This window comes from Enoplosus armatus, chromosome 24 (genome assembly GCF_043641665.1).
Source record: "Enoplosus armatus isolate fEnoArm2 chromosome 24, fEnoArm2.hap1, whole genome shotgun sequence".
Lineage (NCBI taxonomy): Eukaryota > Metazoa > Chordata > Actinopteri > Centrarchiformes > Enoplosidae > Enoplosus > Enoplosus armatus.
This window is the reverse complement of record NC_092203.1, coordinates 958,511-969,016: the sequence shown is the minus strand read 5'-3', so window position 1 is coordinate 969,016 and position 10,506 is coordinate 958,511. Positions and strand designations below refer to the sequence as shown.

General features: G+C 49.9%; 3 protein-coding genes across 6 annotated transcripts in view; 2 read left to right on the top strand and 1 right to left on the bottom strand.

Annotated features, from left to right (window-relative positions):
* Window positions 1-3,664: 3,664 nt before the first annotated feature.
* Window positions 3,665-7,535, top strand: sts (steroid sulfatase (microsomal), isozyme S). The gene is made up of 9 exons (XM_070930928.1): window positions 3,665-3,840; window positions 4,307-4,428; window positions 4,602-4,724; window positions 4,805-5,216; window positions 5,394-5,530; window positions 6,116-6,253; window positions 6,356-6,515; window positions 6,628-6,749; window positions 6,827-7,535. The coding sequence occupies exons 1-9, from the start codon at window positions 3,665-3,667 to the stop codon at window positions 7,177-7,179; spliced, it is 1,743 nt and encodes a 580-aa protein (XP_070787029.1). The 3' UTR covers window positions 7,180-7,535.
* Window positions 7,138-10,506, top strand: part of pudp (pseudouridine 5'-phosphatase) — a 47,390-nt gene continuing 44,021 nt past the window's right edge. The window contains exon 1 of one of the 2 annotated variants that reach the window (XM_070930573.1): window positions 7,138-7,216. The gene's annotated coding sequence lies outside the window, so the exon portion shown is untranslated. Of the gene's footprint in view, window positions 7,217-9,218; window positions 9,322-10,506 lie in introns of those variants that run through there. The other variant, XM_070930574.1, reaches the window with a different exon arrangement.
* pnpla4 (patatin-like phospholipase domain containing 4) lies at window positions 7,269-10,333 on the bottom strand. Of its 3 annotated transcripts, none has more exons than XM_070930578.1 (7): window positions 10,189-10,333; window positions 9,196-9,384; window positions 8,859-8,953; window positions 8,239-8,374; window positions 8,041-8,106; window positions 7,802-7,954; window positions 7,269-7,493 (listed from the first exon to the last, which is right to left on the bottom strand). In XM_070930578.1, exons 2-7 carry the CDS (start codon window positions 9,373-9,375, stop codon window positions 7,362-7,364), a joined length of 762 nt encoding a protein of 253 aa, XP_070786679.1. In that variant the 5' UTR covers window positions 9,376-9,384; window positions 10,189-10,333; the 3' UTR covers window positions 7,269-7,361. The 3 variants fall into 3 exon arrangements, with proteins under 3 accessions (XP_070786679.1, XP_070786678.1, XP_070786677.1); XM_070930577.1 differs by lacking the exon at window positions 10,189-10,333 and adding an exon at window positions 9,579-9,652; XM_070930576.1 differs by lacking the exon at window positions 10,189-10,333 and having other exon boundaries at window positions 9,196-9,396.

Below are 10,506 nucleotides of genomic sequence, written 5' to 3'. Positions count from 1 at the left end.
TATTTGCACCGGATGAGTGTCTCCTGTAAACACGTGATGATGCATCTGTCCTGTATGTGTGCTCAGCCCTTTGCAAACCTCTAGAGACCCTGTACAAAGATGTTTTCTAACGAAAGATAAATTCCATGTCGCGCGTGCTTTCCTGTGGTGACCTTTGTGCGCTGAGAGAATTTTAAACGACGGTGTGACCGAGGTTGTGTCCCTGCGGGGGAGACGCAGAGCCACGAGAAAACATAGATCGGCACTCTGCTTCTACCTCCACTGTTCTCGAGTTGAGGGCGCAAGAAACAAAAGGTTTGAGGAACACCCTCGGGGATGCGGTCCCCTGGTAGCAAAGACGTGTGCTGTTCCACAGCGTGGCTGCGGAAATCTCAAGGATCTGCAAAGATGGCCTCATGCCTCATCCCTCATGTCCACACACTGAGTGTGTTTCTACACGTGGACATAAAGACCTAAAAAATATACGTCCATAGTTGGTGTTGTACTCAGGTCCACATATCAGAGTGTCAGGGGCAGCTATGTTTGGTAGCCCTAATGCTCTGCGTACGGGCCCCGTTTATAAAAATGTTTGTGGATTTATACTTACACTACTTAGGATCCTTAAGATCAGCTTACGTTCGAGTCGTAAAAGTTTGTAAGAAACCCGTTTGTAACTCAGGCACCTGTGATCTATAAATCTCAAAGCGGTCTGGTTGCGCAGTGTTTCCCGTAGCACATGCCTGAGGGCAGAGGCCAGGCCTTTTTTGGTGATTGTGTCCCGCGTTGGACGCCCACTTCAGGTGCTGGGAACGCGAAGGTTACCGCAGCAGACGCGGTGCTGAATACGGTAAGTCATCTCCACAGTTTCCAGTCTCCAGGTCGTTATGACCGCACCATCTGTATGCAGACTCATCGCCGCCGATGTGTATGAAGACCACTGTGTCATCTGCAAACTTCAGGAGTTCAGCAGCTGGGTCTCCTGAGCAGAGCACACAGTGCTGGATGTGGTTTTCCCCAGCCTCACCCGCTACCTCCTGTGTGTCAGGAACTGTGTAACCCGCTGACAGGTGGGGGCCGGCACAGTGACCTGGGTGAGTTTGTAGGGTGGGGTGGGGTGGGGTGATGGTGTTGTATGCCGAGCTGAAGTCCACAAACAGGATCCTTGCATATGTCCCTGACAAACACACATTTTGTATCTTAGAAAAGCGAGAAAATGTAGCTCCAGCTCCAAAACCTCCGAAGAGAAGCTCACTTAAAATAAATGGCGACACTCAATTCTTCATGCCCCCCCATCCTCCTCACCAGCTGCTTCCTCCACGCTGGCTGAAGTGTTCAGCAGATGGACTGTGAAAAATAGCTAGTAGTGGAGATGAGTGCAACCACGTTTATGTGCAAATGTGCACGCAGTAAGCACACACAGAACCCCCCCCCCCCCCCCCCCCCCCCCAGATCCAAAACGACGAGGTCTTTGTCTGGCAGTCCAATGTGTTATCATTACGTTATGCAACATAGCTCCGCTTCTTGTTTTTCTGAAGGAGAAATCGCCGCAGATCTCACGAAAAACTCGGATGCTTCGTTAAAGAACATTTCCCTCCGTTTTTGGAGGTATTTTTGCCAAGAGACCCAAGAAAGAAGGAAAAAAAAGGTGTTGTTGACGGTGTTAAAATCATGTTTCGGTGCAACAGGAATTATTTGCTGTTCACGATCGAAGCTGTGACGTTGCGGCTGCAAAAGCCATCAATTCACACCCTCACTCGACTGCTAACGTGAAATGATGAGGTTGTTTTTTTCCCTCCACCTGCTAAAGGTGCTAATATGTACTCACAGACCCCCCCACCCACACCCACACCCACACACACACCCACACACACACACACACACTGCTCATTTCTGTGCTCTCCTCTCTGAGGTACAGAGTCAACACATCATCACATGTTGGAGCGTTATAGCTGAAAAACTGCATCACGATGAAATGTTTCATTGCAGCCTCAAAGTGGCACCAAAGTTGTATCGCGTTAATATATTAATCCACATTTTAAACATTTATATTAAATAATATCATTGGTGAGGGTTAGGCCAAACAATTGGATTTTCACTGCACACATTTTCTGCAACCCGCAGAAGATGTGTAACCTTTTCTCATGACAATTCTGATAATCAAACCCCCCCGCCCCCCGGAGAGAAGTCACTCTTTGCAATGTCTTGATTCAGACAACAGATGCCAGTATTTCTCCACACTTCCACTGCTTCCTCAATCCCTCAGCACACATCAGGTGTGGGGAGAAGAAGAAAAAAAAAAGAGGCATCAAAAGGGGATTTAGAAATGGATTTGAATAGCGAGGACATCTGGCATTTGTGTGGACTGAGAACACGTTGAGGCGGCGCTTGGCTGTGGCCGTGAATTGGCAGGTTGGTTTTTTGAAAGAGCTGCAGTCGCGCGGGAAGGAGGAAAACAGCCACACATTCTAGGACAAGAGGGAAAAGATTATGGGTTTGACAATTACAAAAGCAAACCACAAACAACAGGTCATACGAACACGCGTGTATGACCATTTCAATAGTGCAGTTTTGCATTGCTGAGGGAGCTGAGGTACAGCAAAAAACAAAAAAATCATGGGTTTATTGCCCCCCCCCCCCCCCCCCACACACACACACACTGTTCTGTGGAGCAGTGACCTCTCAGCTGAACACAGTGGATCTGATTTAAAGCTGCACGTACACCTGCAATGCTGTGCCACAGTGACAAGATCAAGCTCACGAAAGTTAAATGAAAAATGAAAGCATTTCGAATTAAAATCCCACACGGGATGTTCCTTTTATTCTGAAATTCAACGCCGGAACCGCCGCCGTGCGTTCCCGGCTAAAACCTGACCTGACAGGCGAGCTCTGGCGCGTGATTCGGCAGCCTCGCGCGCCCGGGGAAGTCTCTTGAGTGCGGTGCTCGAGCGCACGTCAACAGGAGAGAATTGAAGGTAAGCGTAACGTCACGCGGCGAGAGGTGAGCCCTCTATCCCTTCCGGTTATTTAACGTTAAGTTATTTAATGACCGTTCACTGCGAGCGGGGGGGGGGGGGGGGGGGCAAAGTGGAGCAATGCGCGACACTTCCACAGTTACCTGTTCAAAGTCCAACTGCGTCAAGTTTTTGCCCCGGGTTCCGGTGTGACCTGGACAGCCGACAGCGCGCACGTAAAGCTATTAAAAGAGCGTATTGTTAAGAGAGGTTCTCATAATGTGGGCTAAAAATACCGCGAAATGTTTTTGTGTCCTTCACGGTAAAATGTACTGTTTCTTAATGCGGTCTGGCCTCTTTCATAATGTCTACCGTGCTGAGAGATAACTCTGAAGTGAAGCATTTTTAATGTTGTAGTTAGTTGCGGTGGGGCTCATTTGAAATACTTTATATGCTGTTTGGTAGATTTGTAGTATAACTGTACTTGGTGGGTGGGGTGGGGTGGGGGGGGGCGTGGCTGAGTGCAGTGACATCACAACCTCACGGAAGTCCTGGGCGGCTCGTTTAAAGATACTTTAGCAGTGTTTACACAGCACCCGGCCCAGGGTCTCGGGCCCAGTCCCGCCGAACGTCATAACCTCCATCAGATGCTCCTGAAAGTACATTGGTTTACTCCGAGCTGCATCAGCATTTGGTGTGATTTTCCCCCTCTAAGCGTTTCCTGCTCCGGCAACATGAAGTCCACGTGGCTGCCGTCCTCCCTGCTGCTGCTGCTGCTGCTGCCGCCTCTGCTTTTGGCGGTGAGCCGCGCGTCCCCTCGGGGGAGCGGCGACAAGCCCAATTTTGTCCTGATGATGGTGGATGACTTGGGCATCGGAGACCTGGGCTGCTACGGCAATACAACGCTGAGGTAAAAACGTACGGTATGTGGGTCAACCACGCGGTCTGTAGTGGCCCCCCCGGCTTCGTTTTCCTCATTTCCTGTTCATCCTCTTTCAACCCCCCACATCCACGCGTAGCCCACACAATAAATCAAAACCCCAAATCTGACATTCATCCACCCACATCCACCCCGCTCAGTCTGTCTGAAGTTATTGGAGCGCTCTGCTCAGGACTGCTCTTCAAGTTCTCGGAGGTGGTTCAGTTTGTCTAAAACGGCTCGTTTCAGACAGAGGGGGGAACTGAGGGGCCACATGAAGGGCCAGGAGAAGATAAATAAGGACTTTTTAATGAACTGTGAATCATGCAAAGCTACTCTAGTAGACTCCCAGAATAAAAAATATAGAGCTGGAGATACGATACGACACAATACGGGACCTTTAAATGCTGAACCCGCTGTTGACAACCTGTGACTGTTGATGAATTGTGATTTGCAGGACCCCCAATATTGACCGGTTGGCGCAGGAAGGGGTGAAGCTGACCCACCACATCGCCGCGGCGAGCCTCTGCACGCCCAGCAGAGCCGCGTTTCTCACCGGACGATACCCGATACGATCAGGCCAGTTAAACGCTGTCACATTAAACCGATCTGGAAAACCCATTTATTTAGTTCCTGAATTATTTCACAGGAAGTGTTTTGAAGACCTCAGTCCTCATACGGTACACTGAAACTCTAATGAAACGTGTTTTGGGTTTTAAAATGTTTTTTCCCTTCGTTTTCCTCTCGAACAGGTATAGCTGGTAGCGGCCTACTGGGCGTCTATATATTTAACGCAGCGTCTGGAGGTCTTCCCAGCCGAGAGGTCACCTTTGCTAAGCTCGCCAAACAGCAAGGCTATGAGACGGCTCTTATCGGTACGCTGCAGTTATACTTAAAGCTGCAGTAGGCGATGTTATTGAATTGCAGTTTTCGGGAAATTTCCTCTTGTTCCCAGGAAAATGGCACCTAGGACTCAACTGCGAGAGCAGCGACGATCACTGCCACCACCCCGGCGTCCACGGCTTCAGCTATTTCTTCGGGATCCCCTTGACCAACCTGCGGGACTGCCAGCCCGGGCACGGCACCGCGTTCCAGATCCACAAGTATTTACCCTACACGACGCTGGGCCTCGTCCTGGTCACCGCCGCCTTGCTCCACTGCAGCGGCATCATCGCCGTCGGCAGACAGCTGACTCTGAGTCTGCTGGCTTTGCTGGCCGTTGCCACGGGGCTGACGGCGGGATTCATCGCGACTGTTCCTTACTTCAACTGTGTTCTCATGAGGGACCACAGGGTTGTGGAGCAGCCATTCACATCTGAAAATCTGACACAGCGGATGACCCACGAGGCGGTGGACTTCATGGAGAGGTACGCGTCGGCTTCCCTGACCCACATTAGGGACTCAGCCACGGTGCGAATCAATCGTGCCTAATGTGAGAAGGGCCTTAAAAACAAGAAAATGTTCTTTTCTTCAAGTAAGACGGTAAAGCTGCAGTGAATTTACTGCCAATGCTGGTAATTAAACGGTATTTTCTGTGCCTGCAGGAACTCGGCAAAACCGTTCCTGCTGTTTTTCTCTTTCGTCCAAGTGCACACGGCCATGTTCGCCTCAGCAGCGTTCCGCGGAACGAGCCGCCACGGCATCTACGGGGACGCTGTCCACGAGGTGGACTGGAGTGTAGGTAGGTAGGTGTGTGTGTATATATTCTGTATTTTTTTTTTTTGTGTGTGTGTGATTGTCAACAAATCCCACGAAAAAAACCCCAGTGATTTCCTAAAACAGGAGGAAATTGTGCATTTGTTGGGGACTACTTTCATCGGCGGATTAATCCACATGTGGCGCGCCACTGAGTATTTGGGGCAGCAGGGCAGTGTGTGCAGGACTGAGTCCAAAGATTAACTACAGTATGATGAAGGAACATGTGACCCAGTGCAACAGTGTGCCTCACTGACTTTTTAATTGTTTTTGGAAGACATATCAGGCTTTGGACACACACACACACACACACACACACACACACACACAGTACCTGGTAGTAGGGATACATTGTTTGCTGGTTTGTGTCTGCATGTGGGATTTGTTGACTGTAAGAAAAACGCTGAATATCAACAAACTCATCCTCTTAATTCATGATTTATGGTGAAATCGGAAGAGCGGGGAACTGCGCCTCGGCTAGCTTTGGGTTTATGTGTTTGAGACAAGTGCGCCTCGGAAATACTCTTCCCGGCACTCTAAACTAGGAGGCGTATATTGTGTCTGCTCTCAGGTCAGATCATGCAGACTTTGGACCGGCTCAAACTGGGAGAAAACACTCTGGTGTACCTGACTTCGGACCAGGGGGCCCACGTGGAGGAAGTCTCCGCCAGAGGGGAGGTCCACAGAGGATGGAACGGGAAATATAAAGGTGCAGTGTGATGGGATCCAACACTGATCAATGTTCCTCAGATTCATGGTAGTTGGATGAGAGCTTTGTTTTATCCCCCCACCCCCACCCCCCTCTGAGCAGCAGGGAAGTCCACGAATTGGGAGGGAGGGATCCGGGTCCCGGGAATTCTGCGCTGGCTGGGGCACATCCCCGGTGGCAGGCAGGTGGACGAGCCCACCAGCAACATGGACCTGTTCCCCACGGTGGCGCGGCTGAGCGGGGCTTCGGTCCCGGAGGACAGGTGAGGGCAGGCGCAGCAGGAAGGGCGGCGCTCCTTCCATGTGTCAGTCAATACAAGCCGCGCCTGAAATCTAGGTCACATGTAGAGCGACTTCCTGTCCTGTGGTCCGCAGGGAGATCGATGGTCACGACCTCATGGGTTTGCTCCGGGGGACAGTCCAAAGGTCGAGCCACGAGTTCCTGTTCCATTACTGCAACACCTACTTGAACGCAGTCAGGTGGCACCCCCAAAACAGTAAGTCCAAACAATCACCCAATCGATCACACCGCTCTTCAGTCAATCAATAACATCACTTCGTTTTTTTCCTTCAGGTAGCTCAGTGTGGAAAGCCTTCTATTTCACGCCAAACTTCTACCCGCTGAACGAGGCGGCGTGCGCCCACACACATGTCTGCTTCTGCACGTCGGACTACGTGACCCACCACGACCCCCCGCTGCTCTTTGACCTCTCGCGGGACCCGTCGGAGACCACGCCGCGGACTCCCGACACCGAGCCGGCCTTTCACGCCATCCTGGCCACGATGGAGGCGGCCGCGGAGGCGCACCGGAGGTCGGTGAAGCCCGCCGAGAGCCAGATGTCCGTGGGGAAGGTGATGTGGAAGCCCTGGCTGCAACCCTGCTGCTCCACACTCGGGCAGCTCTGCCAGTGCCAGCAGGACAAATAGGGCTTCACCATCAACTAGCCGCATCAGGGACCTCAGGGTTAGCTAGCACGTAACTGGCCCAATCACACCAACACAATTTTCTTTTTCTTTTCACATTTTATTAAGAAAAACTAAAACCACACAAGAAATAAATACACCCAATGAATTCTCACATTTCTTTTCCCGCGAGGGGACCTGAACCATCAGCTCAGCCAGGCCTCTCTCTTCAGGAACCTCACGGCGTCACTGAAACCTTCTTCGCGTAAAGATCGCATTCTGCCGGTGGGCGGGGGGAACAGAGCCTGGTTCAGACGCTTGATGTTCTCCATGGAGAACTGAGGAAGGCAAAAAAATAAAAATACTACATTTACATCAAATCTCTGAGACATGTCATAAATCACCAAAAGACACACATTAGGGCCATGAATCCATATTGTATGAGTGCATTTGTGTTTTCCATATGAGGGTTAATCCGCCGATGAAAATAGTCCCCCACAAATACACTATTTCCTCCTGTTTGAGTAACATTTCATAAAATCTACAGTGACCAGCTGTTTTAGGAAATGTTTTCTTTAAATTAAAAAAACTATATATTTGTGAGTTAATTTTAAAGATGTCTTAAGTGAAATAATCCAGTCCTCACCATTATGTTCATGTTGGCCAGTCTGAGCTGAGTGTTGAAGCGCCCCCTGTGGACAGGGCACACATCCTGCAGCCCGGCAAAGGGAGACACGGTGACGGTTCGTCCCGCGGGCAGAACTGGCAGGCTGTCGGTGAAGCCTCCGTCGATCCATTTCTAGTAAAAACAAAACCCAGAGTCTGCGGGGGGGGGGGCGCAAATTATCCAGGTCGTGGGATGTGCAGGAGGGGAAAGACTGTTACCTGTCCTCTGAATTCCACCGCTTTGAGTCCGGCATAGATGGGCACAAAGCTGCTGGCCAGTAGAGCCTGGGGAAGTTACAGGTGGGGGAACGGGTTAATCAGTGAGCGCCCACTGACCCACAGTCACATGAAACAATGATTGGCCTCGTCAGCACCGAACATGAGCGACCATTTCTGAAACTGTCACATAGAGTGTACCTTTATGAGCTCCTCCCTGGAGGTAAACCTGGATACGATGTGGTTCTTGCCACTTTTGGAGTGCGTTAGCGAGACATGGAGGCGGCCCGTGGCCAGGCTGTGAGCCTCACTGGGCAGGATCTCCTCTATCCCCTCCCTGGAGAGGACCCGCACACAGATGCTCATTTGTCAGGTTCTGGATACTAATTATAATAATATCCCCACAGGGCATCATAAACACGGCGCTTTTTACAGCAACATACTATTATTACTCCGTCTGTTGAACATATACAGAACCACCAAAGCGTACTAATGAAGGCTGTGACAATGTAGTTAAGTGTTTTTATAGATTTTCGGTGGAAAATCCCTATTGTGTAGAAGTCTATGAGGAAACGACCCACTTCTCACTTGATTTATTACCTCAGTACACATTTTCCTCACGAGTTTACGGCCTCAATCGCTAATTTCAAGTCTTCCCCAACACAGCATGATGTCAATTTTTGTAACTTTGAGTCAAATGGACGATATAGCAGTGTGTGTTTTGAGGCGTGGCTAACTTGTGATTGGCAAGTCGCTCGTTCGGTTGTACTAAAAGACACTCTAAGGAGTCGGCTGTTGCTACAGTCATTACATAGCATTACCGTAGCGCGAGCATGAAGTCGTATCCCGGTGTGACGGCTCCGAACCGCTGCTGTCTCACGCGGTCAGCGAACCTGCAGGTGAACTCAGTGCAGTGCTGGAAAAGAAGGAAGCAAGCACAGAGGAAACTATAACTGGCCTAATTCTCCCGTATTGGCAATTAGTACCAGGGCGCCATGAAGCATGACGTCATGTATTATTCACAACAGGTGTATTTCAGCCTCATTTTCCCCTAAAAATAGATATGTGCGAACCTCAACTGTTGGTCGAGGTTCTCCCCAACCCCACTTTGTTAACCACTGATCTAATACACAGTCTCTTCTTCTCGAACACTCTTACCTCTAACTTGTCAGGGGCCGTGATCATCACAGCAGCCACCAGGGCCCCGGCCGAGGCCCCCGCACAGGCCTCGAGGGAGCCCAGGAGCTTGCCCCCGTGGCGGAGGAAGGCCCCCGCGGCACCCAGGTGGTAGATCCCCAAAAAACCGCACGCAGCAAAGGACAGGTTTAGGGCCGTCATCCTCAACACCTGCACAGACATGACACCAATAAATCAGTCACACATGCCCCCCCCCCCATTTTATTTGCACACATCTTTGGTGCAACGCATACATTAGGGCACTACAATTATTCAACATTATCATGTTTACTTTCAGTGGAATCATATTTTTGGGCTGAACCATGTCATCAGTTGAAAATCATGTTTATGAGTAGTTCACATACATTTAGGAAAAGCCAGGACCCCAAATATAGGGATTGATTTGAAGGGCAGGTTTGTAAGTGGCATCACAGAGCCGGTGCAACAGGTGAACACCTCCACCATGTCGGGATTTCTTTTTGTTTTTCATCAAAACACATCAAGACAAACACACCGAGTGTTGTTTGAGGAAGCTAACGCGCAGTCGCATTTTGAACGTTGCTGGTTGTTGTTGTTGTTACGGAATTTGTTGTAAACCGGAAGAGAGCAAGTTGCTTTTTTAATAGAAGTCGACAGTTAGCGTAACGTAACGTTAGCTGTCCTCGTAAATGCCTCTTTGTTTAGTTTTTTATCAAAACACGCACGGGTGTTGTTTGGGGAAACGTGTCGCACACTCGCACCCAGTCGCAGTTTGAACGTCGCTCGTTGTTAACGGAGTTTGTTGAAAGCAGGAAAGAGAGCAAGTCGCTTTTAACAGCCGCCGCAACTACGGCAACTAACTGACGCATTCGGCCGAGAGGTCGCCAGTTAACGGGGTCACACGTTTGGCCGAAACACCCGCAAGCGTTAAACCAAAGCTAGCTAACGTTGACGCTACAACCTTTGCTGAAGCTAGAGAGAAGAAGGGGGACGTACCGTGTTTAAAGTCCCAACATAGAAGACCTTTCGAGGGGTTTAATTTGCGACTAGCTGCAAAGATAAAACGAGTCGATAAAAGTTGAGTATGTGGCTTTTATTATAAAACTACACTCGCTGTGCAGCACTGAGCAATGGCGTCAAGTCGTCGGGGACAGCGAACAGTACCCCTTCCGCTCGTGATTTTCAAAATAAAACCACGTTTCCCCTCACTTGCGTCTTCCACCGAAGGAAATGTGTTTTAGAGAGTAATGAGGCGTCGTGCAGAATCATATTGTTCACATTACTACCCAGCCCACTAAACCAAATACATTCATC